General features: G+C 45.6%; 1 protein-coding gene across 1 annotated transcript; it reads left to right on the forward strand.

The window, feature by feature from the left end:
- Positions 1-1919: 1919 nt before the first annotated feature.
- On the forward strand, positions 1920-19182 carry ATG14 (autophagy related 14). The gene is made up of 10 exons (XM_062494979.1): positions 1920-2137; positions 6764-6826; positions 6962-7004; positions 7414-7495; positions 11627-11864; positions 13166-13395; positions 13903-14020; positions 15119-15209; positions 15331-15416; positions 18301-19182. The coding sequence occupies exons 1-10, from the start codon at positions 1920-1922 to the stop codon at positions 18605-18607; spliced, it is 1476 nt and encodes a 491-aa protein (XP_062350963.1). The 3' UTR covers positions 18608-19182.
- Positions 19183-19747: the final 565 nt, after the last annotated feature.

Raw genomic sequence — 19747 nt, forward strand, 5'->3', positions numbered from 1 at the left:
AACATGTTAGTATGAAACTTTGTTAAAAGTGGATTTGAGGAAAATATGAAAAGTTTTGGATGCTTATGACTTAATTATCTGCATTATCTAACCAGAGTTCAGCTGATGGCACAACATTTAGCAGTTTTGGAGCAAAAACAACAGTGTTCCCTGTACTTGGTTTGTACTCAAGCCTTTCTTTTCAGAAGGTGCCCTGCCTAGAGTGGTACTGGGAGCAGGAACTATCCCATAAAAGCCTATCCCATAGCTGTTCTGGAAAGCCCCTGGAAGCAAGCCAGAACAGTTTGTGTTGTGTCCTTCCCTCCCGAAGGTGTGGTACCTGTCTGGAAACACCACTAGAGGTTGCTCTTAGATGATTTAAGCGTAACCCAGGCCAAAATCCTCCTCTGTCCTTGCTGGAAATACTCGGGATGGGCTACGGCTCAATTCAGAACAGGGTCTTGCTGGGTCGAGTTTTGCTGCCACAAAAGTTTATTTCTAATTCGGTGAGGGTGTAACTTCATCTTCTGCATCTGTTATGTGTCTCTCACACGTGTTTTTATGTCTATCTCCCTGCTTCTCTGGAAAAGAGTTTGAAAAACTTCGTGCACTTCCTTATGATAAGCTGGTCTTAGCTGCTATCAGTTTCTCTGTCAAACTGTGGATTTCCACACTCAAATCTATTTTAAACAGAGGCTTACTTTTCTGTTTGCTTTCTAATGCTGGAGACTTTTCACAGCCATGGGCTGGACTTTTATTTGCACTGCAGCTGTAGTAGCAGCTGATGAGCTTCAGTTAAAATAATCTTTTCTAAGTGAAAACACCCTGGTTTTATTGAGGTGTTGGGGGAGGAAAAAAAGTTTATCTAAGATGAACCCTCTTCAAGAAGTCACGTTTTTCTTAAGAGCTTGCCACATGATTTCAGTGGTAAAATTAGTGCTCTTTAGAAGTAGAGCTAAAGCCTTAGAGATAAGAAATGGGCTCTGTGCCTTTTCACTGAGCTACTGATTAAGTTAATGTTTGCTATGGTAACTCTTGTCTTAGAAAAAACAATCTTGGTTCTAACTCCGCAGTGCTGTTCCTGCTTAAGAGCTTGATAACATTGGGATGGGGGAAAAATGTAGGCTGGGAATTGCTCTTTAAAAAAAAAAAAAAAAGTAGGGCGATGTTTTGTTGTGGTTGTATTCCTATTGGGAAAGGGGATATGGGGATATTGCTTAAGTTCTTCTGGCTTCTGTGGATTCTGTCTCCTCTAATTTCCTGGTGTTTCCCACTACAGGCAGAAGAGGGAATGGCTTCAAACTGAGAGTAGGTTCCTGCTAGGGAAGTATTAGTTCTCAGGAAAAACCCTCTACTCAGAGAAGCTGGGGCTGCCCCATCCCTGGCAGTGTCCGAGGCCAGGTTGGATGGGGCTTGGAGCAGCCTGGGACAGTGGGGAGTGTCCCTTTCTTGGTCAACAGGTTGGAACTGGACGATTTTTAAGGTCCCTTCTCCTCAACCCTAACTCATCCTCTGTATTTAATTAATTCCTCGTCGTCGCTCCACGGTGGAGGCTGGGTTGAGGCAACATCCCCCTGCGTTGGTTTTAAGGATGCGCATCGGTATTTGCTACTTGGACAAAGCCATTTGGATGCTACGGCAAAGACACGGCCCTGCTTTGATTGGTAGCCGTAGTCCCCACAGCAGCGCTACTGCCTGGTTATGCCACGGCTACCCGCTTTGAAGCCCCACGAAGCGGAATCCAACACCCTCCTCGCTCTGGGAGCAGAACTGGGGTGATCTCGTTCCTTCTGCAGAAGGAAAAAGGCGCAGTTCCGACTGAGCCATTGGGATTTTCCCGGCGGAGCGCGGCCCTCCCCCGCTCCCGCCCGCCGCCTCAGCGCCCCTTCCCACAATGCCCTGCCCGGCAACAGCGTCCCACGTGACCCGCGGCGCCCAACATGGCGGCTCCCAGCGGCCGCCGGCCGCAGCCCGCGGGGCCGGGCGGGGGCAGCGGCGCCGGGCACGGGGCTCTGCCGCGAGCAGAGGAGGATGCCGAGGGTCTCTACGTGGCGGTGGAGCGGTGCCCGCTTTGCAACACCACGCGCCGCCGCCTCACCTGCGCCAAGTGCGTGCAGAGCGGCGACTTCGTCTTCTTCGACGGGCGCGACTCCGAGAGGTACCGGCGGCGCTGAGGGGAACGGGATGGCTTCTCCCTGCCCTGCTCTGGGCCTTTGTGCTTCGGCGTCGGGGATGGGGGGCCGGGATGTGCCCCTTCCCGCTGTCCTGGGGCTCAGGGTGTGGGCGGGGGAAAGCTCCGGGGGCTGCCGGGCCCACCCCGGGGCTGGGGGCGGACACAGCAGGACCCTGGGTAGGAGCCTTGAAATAATAAGAGTTTTAATTATGTTAGTTGAGCAATCACCCCGAGTTTTATTCAGTCAGCTGTAGATGTGTCCGTGTCGATGTAGCCCCACAAGCTCCAGGCGGTTCAGGGCACAGAGATCTGTGCAGTGGTATTTCAAATGGGTTGTTTTCGGCAACACTCCTTTGAAACAGTTGTTTTCTAAACCGTTAAGCAAAAGTAGGAAGGTGTGTAAGAAAAAAACGAAACACTTCGTCGTGTGTATACCCATAAACGTGGACACCCCCTCCTTTAGTATTACAAAAAAATACTGGAGTTTATTGTATGCCATTCTGCTCCTTTTGGAGCACTGGCTCTCCCTGAGGGAGGCTGGATGAGTGGTATGGCCATAAACAAATTTTCTCATGATATGACTCAGACGGCTCTTCCATTGCTGTTGTTCACAGCGTGTCCGTTCCAGATTCTTAAAAAGTCCCCGGTGCCATGTCTGGAATGCTCTGATCCCTGGCTGGCACCATGTTCTTGGTGCCTCGATCGCTGCTTCGTTAGCAGCTGTTGGGAGTGATGCCTGGAGCTATTTTGGGAAGGTGGCAAGCAGCACGGGACGTGGTGGTGTCCTCGCTCCAGAGGTTCCTTGTGTCCCCAAAAACAAGGGGACAGGGGTGGCATTCACCTATTAACATCCACGGGAGAGGGGAAAGGCTGTCAGCTTGCAGAACTGAGACCTTAGTCTGTCACTGGATGGCTTTCCCATTTTTCATATAAAGAAGCTGTGCTGTAGAACCCCAAACTGGATTTAGCCTTTTTAAAATAGGTGGAAAATGTGTAGTTGTGTGAGACTGCTTGGAGTTTTCTGCAGATTCTGTTAAAAGACTGGATATGGAGCTCGAAACATAAACCAAGCTTGGGTTTTTTCCTCTCTCTTTTGCAGCCTTAAGTTTTTGGCTAAAGATCAGGTTTAATTATAGAAATCCAATTGTAGCTTTTGTTAGAGTTGAAGCACTGTTGTTCTGTATTAACCAAGGCTTAAGAAGTCTCTGCCCATCAGAAAAAGGAAGTCATAAAGAAGCAGCAGTGTAAGAGAAAACCCTCTCTATCTTCTCACATTTTCTGTCTGACAGTTGTCACTGCATCCTCCTGGGAAGCTTTCATTGCCCCATTTGTCTGTGGCTGGAAAAGCTCTTGTATATTTACATTGTGGTTTTTAACTGCAAGGATTAAATCTATTTTTTTTTTTCTTTTTCCTTTTGGGTCTTTTTTTTCCCCCCTCCTCTGCCTGAACATCACAGCACAGTTCCATCTCTGGGGGTTACTGCTGTTGTAATTAACCTGGGGCCTCCCTACACACTCAATTTCCCCAGGCTTTGTTTCTCCTGCTGCTCAGAACTTTTCCATGAATGAATTGCAGTAGTACAATTCATTTAAAAATGGCCAGTTTGTTTTAATGAATTAAAGGAACAGCACACCTGTGTGAATAACACATTGTTAACAACCTAAATATCCTTGATGGCTGCAGGAACACTGTGTGGGGACAAAAGCTTGGCTTTCGAGGATAATGGGATTATGTTTCAACTGTGCCTGAAATATTTTGTTTGCGTTCTCTAATATTTGGAATGACTGATGTAAGAGTGGGAAAGAGGTCAGTTTTCTTCGTTTGCTCTTTGTGGATAGCTCTGAATTTCTTGTGATGTGAGCCCTGGGAGCGGGGGAGACGTTTGAAATGGTGACAGGCACATCAGGGCAAAGCCATGCAGGGACAGGTGCAGTGCACAGGCTGCCTTTCAGCTGGTGTTTGCAGCCACCCTTATTTATTTGTTTATTTTATGTCTTCTAGTAGTACCTGGGTTAATTTTAGATCATCCAGTGCTGGAGGAGTGTCATGGGTGGGTGGCTCGTTGTGAGAAATTCAGAATGTGGAAGTGTTTAGGGGCACTTGGGCCTCCCATTTGTCTTTTTGAAGTGTTGCAGATGAGGGAAAAGGATCATTATCTTCCTGGTAAAATGCAGAGAAACCAGGTGTTACTCCTTGTATCCAAGAGTGGTTTATTTTTAGAATTTTTTTTGTGTATTTTCCTTATATGAAGGCAAAATAATTTCACATTCAAGTTATTTCAGATTTCATGGGATTGTTTTGTGTGCTAATTTTTAGAAAAGCTACAGTAAAACTGGAAGTTTTTCATCTGTCTGGCATAAATGACACACCATATCTGTGAGGGAGAGACAGAGGAGCTGTTAAGATTAATTACTTAAGGAGAGGTACAATTAAGGATGAGTAGTCCAGAAGTCCTCCAGTAAAACAGTCACTGACATCCTTCTTTTCATGAGTAATGTGCTGTATATTCAAAAGCCAAGCTGACATCTTGATGTTGGTCTCAGCTCCGAGGTTCTTCTTCCTCCTGGGAGTGTCCTCCAGCCTGTGATGTGCATAAAGTCTCAGTGTGTGTTTCCCAGACTACTGAATTGCTTTGCTTTGTGTGTCTGCAGATGGCAAAAGCCAAAGACAATGTAATTATGACATCTGAGCCTGGCTAATTTCTCCAAGCTATGGGTTATGATTAGGAAGAGTGACTTCTTTCAGCAAGGGAGTTATAGTGAATATAGTGCCCTCAACTCCTTCAGTATTAATCAATTCCTGTAGATTAGGAAGCCCCTCTCTCTGGTTGGTTCTCTCTCATCACGAACATGTGGAAATAAGCCAGGCAACCACAGAAAATCTCACCTTAATGTGATAAGACTTGAGGAAAGAGAAACATTTCATGGGTAATTCAAGATGTTCTCTCAGTTTATATTTTATGGGAGTTCCTATAATAATTCATCCCAAGTTTTGTTTCTTTGCCAAATTGAAAGGCTAAAGATATATAAAGCAAAATGAGTTGCAGGATGCAATGCAATTGAAATCAGAGCTATAAAAAGAAGTAGAAATGTTTGCTTAGGAGAAACCTGCTGGAGAAGTTGGTAGGAGCTGTTTGACATCGCTGCCGATGTGCGTGGTGAGCTGGAGTTTCTACAGGCTTCCACAAATATTTCTGTCTTCCCTCCACAGTCAGAACTTAATTTATTCCTGTATTCTTTGACAGAACATTCAAGTTTTCAACTGATGTGATGGACTGGAATTGGGTGATTCTGTTCAGTCAGCTCTGAAACCAAGAACTGCCAAATTACTCCAGCGTTCTCCCTGTGTGACTGCTGAGCTCTGTGTTTCTGGGCCGGGGGATTTTTGGTGGCAGCCAAAGGTCGGGGTGCAGTAGGTGTTCACTGCTCTGTGGTAAACAGGAGGCTCATGCAGGGCCTTTTGTCATTTCCAGGGTGACTCCTGGGGTGAGGACACACAGGAAGAAGGGACGCGCTGGGCTGAGCAGCTGGGCTCCAGTTGCACCACATTCCTCCAGCTCACGTGTGGCCTCTGGCTTTTGTGCCAAGCACCTGCATTTGGTTTTGGTTTGTTTTGGAAGGAAAACAGATTCTTTTGCTTGACTACAGAAGCAGCAGCCAGTGGTTTTGTTGTTCTAATGCTAATGTCATCTGGGAGGGTGGTTACACGTGCTGTGAATCCAAAGGTAGTCACCAAGCTTTCAGATTTCAGCCCTTGAAGGAAAAAAGTGAAGCATTTTGAAGTTTTACCTGAAATCAAATCCACAGAGTGAAAGAGAGAGAAATCCAAGATGTCATCCTGGAAAGGCTTAGTGTACTATTCTTTCTAAATAAAGCTTAAATATTCATGAAACAAAGGTAAAATCATAAAATCACATGGTTTGGGTAGGCAGGGAGCTTAAGGACTGTCTAGTTCCAACTCCTTCTGTGGGCAGGGGCACCTTCATGCCCCTTCTTGCCTGGCCTTGAAAACTCCCAGGAATGGGGCATCTGCAAATATTACAGCTCTGTTGGAGTGGAATTGTCAGTTCTACTTGTTGCAGAGGAAAATAGAATGAATTGTGGAAAAATAAGGGGGACAGAACGTGGCTTCTCTATACTCAAAAGGGTGAAAACACAGGAGGATGAATCCTGAAAAAATTCCTTTCTGATCAGTTCCCATACCCTAGAATCCAGTGAGGCAGAGCTGAAGCAGACATTTGGGTCATGGGCTATATGAGATAGCACTATTAATTTCTCCAGTGACTGAAGGTTTTTAAAGTACTCAATGATTTTTGTAACACACAAAATACTGATCTTGCTAAGCTATAAATCTAGAAACAGCAGTAATTTGCTATTTGATAGTTCAACACTCTGATGTTTCTCCAGCTTAGAGATTCTGTTGCAATTCCAGTGAGACACATGCTCTAGAATTCTGCAAGAGTTTTATACATTTAGCCATTAACTTCCCAAGATGAAGACAGATAGCTGAGGTTTGGAGAATCCCCAAACTTCAATTTTATTATCTTTTTCAGACAACTTACAGTGCTGTAATTGTGCAAAATATCAATAAAAGAATTTAATCTCTTCCAGGTTTTCAGAAAAGAAAGAAAGGCTGATGCATCTTAAAACCAAACAGAGAGAATTCCAAAAACAGTAAGTTGTATTTATTAAATTGACATAAAAGCTAAGAGATCTCATAAAAGGAAACAGTCTCTTTTAAGACACTGTTGCTGGAGACAGATAGAGTCCATATAGTCATAAAACTTTCAATCATGTTTTTTCCTCTAGTGTTTTGAAGGCCATGGAAGGGAAAGAAATAACTGATCAGCTGGTGAGTTGCTCCAAGTGTCCCCATGGTTTTTAAACTCTCTGAATTCCTAGATCTCATAGTTTAAAGTTACAGTTTACCCTGAGGGCATTGTGTTGCTTTCCCAAAGAGCCCTGTTGTAAGCAAAACTGAAATGGGCTCTGCCAGCAGAGCGTTCTGAGCTGTCTGAATTTTTCATTTCTCACTAGATATTTATTCAATAACTTATTTTACCGATTGACTTTATGCTAAGCACTCATTTTGTTTGTGGCATTCTTCTGTGCACAAAACACTCTATGAAATATTTAATTGTTTGATCCATTCAAGAGCATCCTGCTACTTTTGCACTAAAGCTGCTGGCTTTGTTGCTAATCATTAGTTCAGCGTGTTTGAAGTCGTTTGTGCCCTAGAGTTGCTGAATGTTCTTTTTCAGAGATGGAAAATAATGTCTTGCAAGATGAGGATTGAGCAGCTGAAACAGACCATTTGCAAAGAAAATGATGAAATGACAAGACGTGAGTAATGCCTGTGCTTTTGTGATGTGGAAAAACTCCCTGTGCCTCAGAGTGAAAAATCAATTGAGGTGAATTTGAGCGTTAGTTTTTTTTAAAAATGGTGAATTTCCAAACCGTCGCTTCCTAAATCAACTTGGAGGCAAATCACTGAGTGGATTTTTGCCTTTTTATCCTTGGGTTTTAATTAGCAAACAGTAGACATTATTCAGCTGGATGGAGATGGTTTTGCAACAGCTTTAAGAGCAAATGTTTAGCAGCCTGTGACTCTGGCTGTGTCCCTAGAGATGGCTTTATTCAGTGTAGTGTTTCTGATCACTTCCTCTTGATAAAGAGGAGCAAACAGCTCTGCAGCTGTCACAGATTCTGTGAAACTGCTGAATTTTAACCCACACCTGTCTGAAAATTCTACTTGAGCAAAAGCCACTGAAATACAGTGTAGGCTCCATTCAGAAACTTCAGTTTTTGAAACCCATTAGATTGTTTTACACTGAATTTGCAGGGTCGTTTTTCAGAAGAGAATGTGCAGCTCTCCTTACAGCCTACATGCAAGAGAAGTAGAGGAAGCATATTCAGAAACATATTGATTGAATCTGGGATATTTTTATGGCTTGAAATTCAAGAGGAGTCATACAGAGAGTGGAAGCAGAGGAATAACCTGAGAAGAGTCATAAGGGATTAGCACAGGCTTGGGGTGAAAAATCAAAAAGGCTGAGATGCAAAATTATTTTCAATTAATAAGGTGGATGGATAGTAAGAATAATAAATGGATGATAAAGAAAAGGTGAAGGAGCTAACAAGTGTGTTAGTTAACAGGGAAGAGAGCGAATAACAGCGCAGAGAAGTCTGAAGCATTCATTCAGTGCTGCCTTTGCTTCATCTTCCTGCAAAGAAAATGTGATCAGCTGCTTAAGCAGGTTAAATTTTACATTGTGAGAGGTCTTCAGGCTAAGGAAAGGAAACAGGCAGTTACACATTATGGAACCCAAGGAGCAAGCTGAAGTGGTCCTGGGAACACGTGAGGGTGTCTGATGAAGCTGAAAACTGTACCTGCTTTCTAAGGGTGCAGGAAAGGAGAACCTCAAAGTGATGACACGGCATCCTGTTACAGACCTGGGGGGCTCTGCTGGGTAACTGACAGATCAGGTGGTTAAAAATAGGCATCACTTGGTTGTGATATTCATGTCAAATCCCTGTTTTGTTATTTATGTCATGATCTTCATGTTAAATCAACCCCTCATCAGGAGATGAAATGGTGCAGTGGAGGATGAAGCAGAAGCTGCACGTAACTTGGATTTGGGCACTGCCTGAAACTGTCTTGTGAGCAAACAAAATTTGCTCTGGGTGTAACCCCTGCAAGGTCACCACAAAAGGTTAGAAAAGCTGCATTAAAGAGTGGTGACACTGGTCAAACTGAGGAGGTGAGACAGGTGCAGCTCAGCAGGAGCCGGTTCCTGGCCCAGTTCTCTTCAGTATTTCCCATAATAGTTCAGTAGAATAGAGGGTGGAATGGAGGAAGCCAGGCTGGATGGTGAAATGACTTCTGTGGAGACCAGGATCAAATTTTAAATCGTGCAGATAAATAGACAGCATCATCTGAAAAGGACAAAATCAAGGTACACGTTGTTGTAAAGAGAAACATAAACCCAGAATAGGGGATGGTGGTGGGATTTGGCAGGAAAGGATCTGGGGAATTTCAAATTAAGTAAGAATTACCAATCTCATGCTGTTCCAGAAAGGTTCAGGCCTCTTTCTGGGTTAACTAATATAAACGCTGTATTTAAGATGGAAGCAGTTATCCTGCTGTGCCAAGTGTTGCTGTTGCTTCAGTGGAAGTCTGGTGTCCAATTTAAACAATGTAAGAAAGATGCAAATCACCTGGGGAAAGTCTTGGTATTGGAAATGAAACAGAACAGTTAAGAAAATTCATGTTTGCTTTAGAGAAGAGGAAGTTGGAAAAAAACCAAGCTTTTCAGTAGGTAGAAGATTATTGTTATGGAGATTAGATTATGAGTTTTGTCTTTTGCCTGTGAAGAAAGGAGAAGAGGAAATCAATGTGACTTTAAGGAATTAGTCACCTTTCCTCAAAATGCTCTGCTCTGAAGGTGGCAGAGTGTTAGAACCAACCAGGGAGTGGAATTCTCCAGTTTCCCACTCTTCTGTGGAATTTATTATCTGCAGCTTTTGCAACTAATCTTGATTCACAATGAATTTGATTAGATTTAACCTATAAAAACTGAGCTGACTTTTGCCCAACTAACCTACTGTTAGCTCAGTTGCTTTTGGAGAGAGACCAGAAATGAATTCTAGCTGTGAGTAGCCAACAGATCAGGATCCAACTTGGTCACTTTTGGGCCACATTAAAAGGTGTGAAAAGGTTGTTTCTCTGCTCTTGGGTGTAGCATAGTTTAATTTTCAGAAATAAAAGCCATTTCTAGAACACTGGGTTCTTGCTTTTGGAGTTGGTTCTCCTGGAGACCTCAATAATTGGTGGTGCTTAAAACAATGTTTTAAAATCTGTGTGTTTGCTCTCTTTCTGTGCAGAGCAGTTCAAGGAGACAAGCTTGCAAATACCTGGCAGAGCTCTCTGGGCAGAGATCAGTGTGCCTGGGCTTGCATTTATCAGGCAGTGCAGGTGTGTGGGACACAGTGGTGTCCTGAAATACTCCTGGGGACAGATTTTTAGTCACCTCATAAACTGGGTGATAAGCAGAGGTGCTGTGCAGAGAGCAGGACAGTTGATTGTGCACTGGGATTGATAAAGAGGAAATGTGAGTGCAGTGTCTCCCCTGCTCCTGAATAATTGCTGCTGGACCTGCAGGAAATGGAGCTCACTCTGAAAAAGTAGCCTTTCAAGTTGAATATGAATGTGAAAATTGAACAGGTGGACCTTCTCCTCCTCCTCCTCCTGTCCCCTGTTCTTTTTGCAAAGGGAGAGTTTGGGAATATGAATGCAAGTGTTAATTGATTTTCTGTTGATGTTACAGAGCTGCTTAAAGGAAAAGGAATTACAGCTGACACATTCTGGGATTCTGGTATTGCTCAGAGAAAAGTGGGTTTTTCTACTGCTCCTCTAACAGGGGTCACTTATTTATATTACCTAAACCTGAGGATTGTTGGTTCTTATCTGCATGGAGGAGCTTTTCTCACCTCCTTTAATTTGGGACTTTGCATCTCCCACATACCAGATCTTCCTTCCTACCAGACACACCATGGATTGCAGTGGATCAGATGACTGGAAATAATTCCTGATGTTCAGAGAGAGCAGCCTCTGTGTCTGCAAGGGCAGGCACACTTCAAACTAGGGCTGAACACGTATTTGGGGAGAGCACAAGAAGTCTTTTAAAAGTGTGCTTCTAAAAGACAGAGGTGGCTGACTCTCTGTGGAGCATTACTACAGTCACTTATTTTATACCTGAATTAGCAGATAGGATTATGAAGGTTGCAAAAGACCTCTAAGATCATCAGGCCCAACCTTGGATGCTTCAAGATGCTCTTGCAGGGTATTTTTCCAAGCCTCAGTGTGCCTGACACGTGGAGTGAATCCGGGCAGTTGCAGCACTTCAGCACGTGAGCACAGTTCCTATTTTGTGAGTGGAAAGGGAGATAGCCAATGTTCCCTGTGGGAACAAGGAGCCTGCACCGTTGGGATCCAAGTGCTGTGAGAGCACATCCATGAGTGAAGCCCAAATAACCCACACTAACAGCAGCAGAGGTGCCAGAAATGGTGAATCAAGATGCTATCTGCACTTGATTTTGGCTGCAAGCAGGGCAGGGCTTTTTTGGCCAGCACGATGCAAACATGTACAGTCAGGCTATTTCTGTCAGGATGATTACCTCGGGAGTTTAATTAAACTGGGAAATCTTGGCTTTTGTGCTCCAAATCAAAAAATAACTGGATAAAAGATAGGGAAAGAATAATCCTAGTTGCAGTCTCTTTGGAGATCTTCAGAGGAGATTAAAAAGTTGTACCACTGAGCAGCTGGAAGATGTTAATAGTTTAGCAGGGTTTTCTGTTTTAAACTGCCATAGATCTTGTTTTCCATAAATATTAATAAAGCTTTTCTCAAGCTTTTCCTACAAGCACCTCCCAGCTCCCTTTCCAAGGGATAACATCTGCTGCTGTTCTCACAGACACAGAGGGGCTGCTGAGGATTAAAGAGGAGAACCAGAAGCATTATCGCAGGGCTCAGAGGCACCAGGAGAAGAAGGAGAAGATCCAGAGGCACAACAGGAAGCTGGGAGAGCTGGTGGAGAAGAAAACCTACGAGCTGAAAACGCAGTACGAGCACCTGGCAAACCTGCGGCGCACGCACATCCTGGAGCTCACCTCGGTCATCTTCCCCATGGAAGAGGTGAAGACAAGCATGAGGTATGGCAGGCTTGTCCTTTTGGGAGCATTTTGCTTGGCTTTAGGTACCCAGAAGGGAGTTGTGTCAGTCTAAGGTAGGTGGTCTGGTGTAAAGGGGTGGTGTTTTGCACCACTTAATTAGTGGCTTATCTGAAGATTCTTCTGTCTTCAGTCATAGCCAGGATTAAAAAATACAAAGGAAACGAATTTTCTTGTGTTCAGGCTTGGTTGTTTATTAAATCTTATCTAAAGTACAGGAAGTTCAGCAGCACTACTAGCCACCAGCTGAAAGTGAGCAAAATGGAGGTGAACCTAGCTTTCTACAAGGTTTCTTGAAGCTCAACAGTGCAATAGAGAATTAACACCTTTATTATTTATATTTTTGACCCAATAACCAAACACCCATGACCCTCAGTGCAGCACTAACTGTACAACCAGAAACTACTGCCTGAAACCATGAAGAAGAAAGATGAGCACCAAAAGGAGACACCACCCAAAATCCTCCATCTTATCCCATACCAGATATACTACATACTATTACTATATTATAAAAACCTCAAATTTAAAACCCTTCACCATGTGAAATCACACATTTCTATTTAAATACACACCCATGACTTTAACTCCATCTCTCAAATTTGGAAGCCTTCTCCAAGGCCTCAGGTCAAAAGCAGTGTTCTCCAGGGGGTCAGTGCCAGAAAGCACAGAAAGCTCAAAAAACCCAGGTTTCTGGGATCCAACAATCTGGCTCCCTTAGGGTCTGTGGGGAGGAGGAGGAGTTCTGTTCTTACCCACAGACAGAGGTGCAGGAGAGAATCTGAATCTGGAGGTGCTTGAATCTCCCCACTGAGAGATCTGAGCTGCATGTCCAGTGTTAAACTTCCTTAAAATACAGATTCCCCAGCCCTGGAAGTGTTAAAGGCCAGACTGGACAGGGGTTGTAGCAGCCTGGTCTAGTGGAAGGTGTCCCTGCCCATGGCAGGGTGGAATGAGATGGTCTATAAGGCTCCTTCCAAACCAAACCTAGGATTCCACAAAAACAGGTTATTAAAAATCCCAGAAAAAATGAAAGTAGTTTTGGGAATAAGGAGTTTTGCAGAAGTGGTCTCTAAGCTCCTTTCCAACCCAAACCACTCCTGGATTCTACAAAAATAGCCAATTAAAAGCCCCAGAATGAGTGAAAGTACTTCTGGCACTGAGGAGTTTTGCAGGAGCGTTCCTACAAGCACTTTGCCCTGAGTGAAATCTGGCTCAGTGCCTGCCAAGTGCACATTAGATTCTATTTTAAACCACTTCTTTCCAACCCCTTCTGGGCCCTGCAGGGACCCTGCAGACGTGTCCTCAGAGAGTGACAATGCCATGACCTCCAGCACTGTGAGCAAGCTGGCAGAAGCACGGAGAACCACGTACCTGTCCGGGAGGTGGGTGTGTGATGACCACAACGGGGACACCAGCATCAGCATCACGGGGCCCTGGATCATCCTCCCCAACAACGGGGACTACTCTGCTTACTACAACTGGGTGGAGGAGAAGAAGACTACACAGGGACCTGGTAAGGGGCAAGACCTGGTTTTAGGCAGCTCCAGGAGCTTTGGGTGCCAGCAGAAGGCACTGAGGAGCAGCAGACTGGTCCCTTTGTTCTCACCCTAAGCCAGAAATAAATAGCAGTGTAGGGATTTTAGGAGAAGATTCCCTGCCCAGTTGGAACTAGGTGGTATTTAAGGTCCCTTCCAACCCAAACCATTCTGTGATTTTATGATTAGTCTGCTGAAATGTTCCTTTGCATGAAATGCTCACTGGGATACACAGCACAGTGAAGTAGAGAAAGTTAATTATTCACAGTTTTGACACAGTTCACATGTCATCATCTTAGCAGGAATTCCAAGAATTAGTATTTTCTTCCAACTTCTGACAGATTTCACTGGAAATGATTGCTAGATTCAGGCTGTTCTCCATACTTAGAAATGACATATCCCAGAGTAGATTCCAGGAACATATTAACACACCCACCAAGGCGTCATTTAAAATAAAGATTTCACATTGTTTTTATTTCTTTCAGATATGGAACATAATAACCCTGCTCATACCATCAGTGCTGCACTGTGCTATGCAACTCAGCTCGTTAACACTTTGTCTCTCATACTTGATGTGAATCTTCCCAAGAAGCTCTGCAACAGGCAAGTAAAAACACAGCAGGGGTATCATTGACCTCAGATCAGTTTAGTTTGAGGAACAAAGTCATGAATTGGAGCAGCTTTTGATAACATAGGTGGCTCGTGGGTTTTTGTGCTGTTTGAGGGAGGGGCTAGCAGGATTTTAGACAACAGTTAACAGTCTCTCCCTCCTTTTTTGCTTCCTCGGAGAAAGTAAAAGTTTCAACCATCACAGTTGAAAATAACACTTCTCTAATTGATGTATTCAGCATCCTCAATTGAGAGATGACATACAGCAGTGCATGAATGGCACTTTTCATTTTGCTGGACCCCACTGTGCATCACAAAGTCCCAGCCTAGTTCAGCAGCTCTTGAACAGCTCTGCTGCCTCCTGTGTTGTAGGAAAAGTCCTGTGTTATGGCATGGCAGAAGTGTAATTCCCAGTGGGATAAAACACCTGTGGGAAACACACCTAGGAGTGCACTGTATAAACCCCATTTGGGATAAAGAGCACTGTTAGAATTTTGGTGTCTGTGTGGAGCAGCTGGGATCTACGCAGAAGGAGCTGCAGACCAGATCAGACTCCCAGGGGTCCCAAATGTGCTGCTGAGATTCTTTTAAGTGTTTTAAAATCGAGGCTGTGAAAGTGAGGGCACAAAAGTTGTGTAGAGTTTCAGCTTTTTCCCACCCCATGGCTGGGTGCTGGAACCAGATGATCTTGAAGATCCCTTCCAACCCAAATATTTTGTGATTCTTTGATTTTGTTTGGGTGTTCAGCCCTCACAGAAGGAAAAGGTCGGGAGCAGGGATGCAGGGTTTTAAAGGAGATCTGAAACAGTTTGGCTCTGGTGGATCTGAGTTCCCTACAGTTCACACCACCTGTCCTGTGGAAACTGGTGAGACCAGAGCAAGCAGAGCTTGTTGATAAAACACTCACAGTCCTCCTAGGTTTAAAATTAATCTCCTCAGTACTCTAGAACTGGCTGTAGACTTTGAGCAAGTGCTCACTGCGAGGATTTTTACTCCAGGTTTTGTTAGGAAGGCAGCGCATGGAATGCTGATGCCTCCAGTGAGTGTATTTTCACAGCATTTTGCTTTCTCTGTGTTTTTGTGTTTTAACAGTGAATTCTGTGGAGAGAATCTCAGCAGACACAGGTTCACACGGGCAGTGAAGAAGCTGAATGCTAATATACTTCACCTCTGCTTCTCTCAGGTAGGGGGGTTGCACATTTGATGTCTTTAAATAGCTTTTGAAATATCAGCTGTGCCTGATGGTTTCCTTCAGGATCTGATCATGGTTTGTTTGTTTGTTTTTTTTCCCTTCCACATGTCAGCATGTAAATTTAGATCTGTTGCACCCCCTGCATACCCTCAGGAACCTCATGTACCTGGTCAGCCCAGACACTGAGAACTTGGGCAGGTAAGAAAAGCAAAATATGAACTTTCCTGTGGCTGAATCCCTTTGGAATTTATGCCTTTGCCTTGTTACTTATGAGGGAAATTCTCTTCTCTTGTGCCTGTAGATCAGTCAGAAATCAGGGTAATTCCAGGAGGAGGAAAGACTAGACAGGAAAAGGGGCTCCTGAGTAGGGAATTAAATTTCACAGACGTGTTTGCTGTGCTTCTGCCTATGGCAGGCTCAGCTGGAGGCTTTGCAGTTGATGATGGACTTATTTCCCCTACACCCAGGAGCAGGAACTCCTTCCCTGCAGGGAACAGCAGCACAAATGCCAGGCAGCTTTGCCATGCTCCAAGTGTGACCCTGCCCACACCTTGCCAACATGCAAATACCTGAGAGCATCCAGTAATACAAACCCTGAAAGGAATCCCAGGCAAACCTTTCGCAAAATACTTCCAGTCGATGAACTGCCTAGACCAAAGTTGACCCTTTAAATAATACTCATTTATATGTAAATTAAGATTAAAGACAACTGTTGTCTTAGTTTAGAAAAAGAACATCAGTTGATGGAAAGAATGTCAGTTCTGGCTTGCACGCACCAGGTTTAATAATTTATTTATTTTTTTACAAGTTAAATATAAGAAAGCAAATAGCACTGATTTCCCCATTGGGATAACCCAGACACAAGTCACTTGTGCCCAAGACAATCTACGAATATTTGTTTGTGCCTGGTGTTTTATTGCCCCCTTAAACACAGCAATGTTCTGAAATCTACTTTCCCACTTTATTCTCTTGTACGGGTCTGGTTTTATTCAAAAACCTGCAGTGCCACTAAGAGGAGCTGCCTGTTCCCACTTCCTTGTGCTCTCTGGATATATCCCTACTGATTCAGCCCAGAGACACGGGGAGCCACATCTTTGTAAAAGATTTGGGACAAAAAAATCTGTGCTTGCTGCTGCTTGCCTGAAAATAGAGTGCTGGAAATACCCAGAGGATGGAGAGCTGTGTTCTTAAAGGAAAGCAGCTGCTCTAAAAGGTCCAGGGGCTGCAGTTGGCACCTGTGCAGGTGTCACAGAGCTCCACATGCATCAGCTGGGTCCAGGGAGTAAAAGAAAGGGTCACAGGAGAGTTGGATAAAATACCCACCAGGTTGCTGAATGACTTTACAGACACCACTGGGAGCAGAGTCTGAGCTGGCTGAAATGAGGCACATGCACTTAGCAGAGACATTAATTACCCACAGGAATGAAGGTGGGGATTCTGTTTCCTTCTGTCATCCTCTCAAGGCTGGATAAGTTTCTGGAATGGATGCTGTCATCAGGCAGGAGTTGCTGGGCTCAGGACAGGGAGAACGGGTGGGACGCAGTGGCCTTTGTTGGAGAGGAGGTCACTGGAGATGATCTAATGGTCCCTTCTGGCCTCAACCCTGATGACTCCTTCTTGTGTTGCCTTGTTAAGCAAAAGGCTTTGCCAGGAGGCAGTGCTCCCATTCCTTTCCAGATTATGAAAGAGGAGTGTTTGCTTTTAATTTCTCAGCTGGCTGCAAAGTTTGCAGCAGCCTGCTCTCTTTGTTTTCCTTTAGATACCTAAGCTTGTGGTTGCCTGACAATCTCCTTTATATGCTGCTGTTTTCATGTGCTTATAATTTTACCAAGCTTTAATTATCTGGATTAATATTTCCCATGACAAATCACTGCTTTAGACTCCTTCTCCTACTAGATGAACTCTTGCCTGTGTTAGCTGGTTACTGTGTTTAATGGCTGGACTCAGTGATCTTGGGGGTCTTTTCCAACCTAAATGATTCCATGATTCCATCAAATTCTAGCTTATGTTCACAGGGTATTTTTGTAGTTTGGAGTGAACTCTGTCAGGCATGCTGCCTTTTCCTATGGAATACAGGCAGCCCAAAGCAGTGGGATGGGGCAGGATGCAATCGCTTTTCCCACCAGGCAGTGGCAGCAGGGAACTCTGAGTCACAGCACAGGTGGGACCCTGCAGGACCGTGGAGATCCAGCCCATGGCCCTGCTCAGAGCAGAGCCAGTGCCCACGACTGGAGCATCTCCCTGCCCAGGAAAGGCTGAGGGAGCTGGGGCTGCTCAGCTGAGAGGGGCCCTCAGCCCTGCGTGCCCCTGTGTGCAGGGAAGGCTCAGAGATAGACCAGGCTCTGCTCCTGGGGGCCAGCAATGGCACCAGAGGAACAAGCAGGAACTGATGGCCACAAGTTCCACCTGAACATGAGGAAGAACTTCCCTGTGCAGTGACTGAGCCCTGAGCAGAGACCAGAGAGGATGTGCAGTCTCCCTCACTGGAGGTATTCCAGAGGCACAATCCTGTGCCCTGTGCTCTGGGATGACCCTGCTGGAGCAGGGAGATTGGACCAGATGAGCCACCGTGGTGACTTCCAACCTGACCCACTCCGTGATTCTGTGTGGTGGGGTTTGGAGTGTCCCCAGGGGAGACCCCTCAGCCTCTCTGGGCAGCCTCAGAGTGAGAAAGAGCTTGAGGTGTTGCTTGGGGCAGAGTGGGAAGTCTCCACTGGTGAGTTGTGCCAGACCTGTGAATTGCAGGGTACAGCCTGACAGAGCTGAGCTCTCTCGGCCTGGCCAGGGCCGGTGTTAATTAAAGCTGTTCCACCTCAAGCCAAGATTCCCACCAGTGGAGCCCCGAGTTATCACCAGTACTTCCCCTGTTGTGTGTTTCTCTATCCCTGCCAGAGCAGAACTGCTCTCCCACCATTCCTGCCCCGTGGTCCGGAGCCCTGTCCCTTCCACAGCCAAGCGTTTGTTACCTCCGTGGGGACACAAAGTTCTCTCTGCCAGCTGATAGAGACAGAGCACGTGGCCCAGCAGGGTGCTGTGGGGTGAGAGGGCACAGGGACTTAGGGCACCGTGTCCTCACCCACAGGTCTGGCCCCTTTGAAATCAGCGCTGACCTGGAGGACTCCATGGAGTTCGTGGAGCCCAGCGCGGCGGGCGAGACGGACGAGAGCGGCGACGAGCACGTGAGTGACGAGGAGACGGACCTGGGCACGGACTGGGAGAACCTGCCCAGCCCCAGGTTCTGTGACATCCCCTCGCAGCAGGTGGAGATGCTGCAGAGCCAGAGCACCCAGATGTCCCAGCCCATCGCCAGCAGCAGCGCGGGCGGGATGATCTCGTCCGCCGCCGCCTCCGTCACCTCGTGGCTCAAAGCCTACACCGGGCACCGCTAGCGGCACACGGGGGCTGGAACCTGTGCCAGGAACCCCTCCCCAGCTGTGCTGTAGTCAGCCTTTACCTATTCAGTTAAGTAGTGCCTGGAACAAAGGAAAGGTCAGACTTGTGTTTTGTAAACCGGAGAAAACCTTTTTATTTACCCAAGATGACTGTGACAGCCCCGTTTTGTAAATTAGCTCCGTGCTCCTGCTGGATTCCGAGAGGGCGCTTTGTGTCTTGGTTCTGCCTGCATCGAGGATTGTAAAAGGACCCAGCAACCTCCAGCTCTACTTTCTGAAGAAGATGCAGATTTTGGAGTGTTTGGATCGGGGTGAGCGCAGGGAAGGCTGCTCAGGGCGCGCTCTGGACAGTGGTGCAAATGCAGTTCCCACTTTCTTAACTCCTTACAGGGTTTTCCTTTGTGTGTGTGTGTGTGTGTGTTTTAAATTGTCTTGCATAATGCAAAAATACGTATTTCTAAATTTTTTTCATTCAGGACATGAAAATTATGCATTTTTAACATGTTTTCTAATCTCTGTTGCCATATTTTTAATACAAATTATCAGCACGGACAGGGAATTCACACAGCAAATTGCTCTCGGTTTAGATTTGGTTGTGAATCTTTACCCAGTTTTGCCATAGCAAACTGGCTTGTTTCATGCTGTTTCCACTGGTAGGTGTAGAAGTTTTGTGTTGTGCTGAGGCACACGGGCTCTGTACTCTTAATACCATACACCAAAGAAAACACTGGACATTCTCTTGCTAGGCCCACATTCGATGCTGATAACAGAATTGCATTGTTGCAATAATATCCATGGGTTACCACACCATGTTGCCACTTTTTAGCATTACAGAAACCTCATTTCAAGCCAGTTTGGTTAAGTCACATGCTCTCCACACTACATGTGTTTTTAACCCTATTTTATTGTATGTTCATGGTGGGGTTTGTTGTTTACTGACTGCCAAGAAGTTGGTTTGGTTTCCCTGGCACAGCTGGCTCATGGAACCCCGGGAGGTGGGTGCTGAATGGTGACTCAGTGACCAAGGGCTCCTCCTCTTCCTCTGCCTTGCAGGACGGGGCACCCACGGGTGGTTTGCTCAGCAGAGCTTCCAACGTTTACATTTAGAGCTGGGACAGTTCCTCCGCACGGCCAGCC

The sequence above is a fragment of the Cinclus cinclus genome, chromosome 6 (assembly GCF_963662255.1).
Source record: "Cinclus cinclus chromosome 6, bCinCin1.1, whole genome shotgun sequence".
NCBI classification, from domain to species: Eukaryota; Metazoa; Chordata; class Aves; order Passeriformes; family Cinclidae; genus Cinclus; species Cinclus cinclus.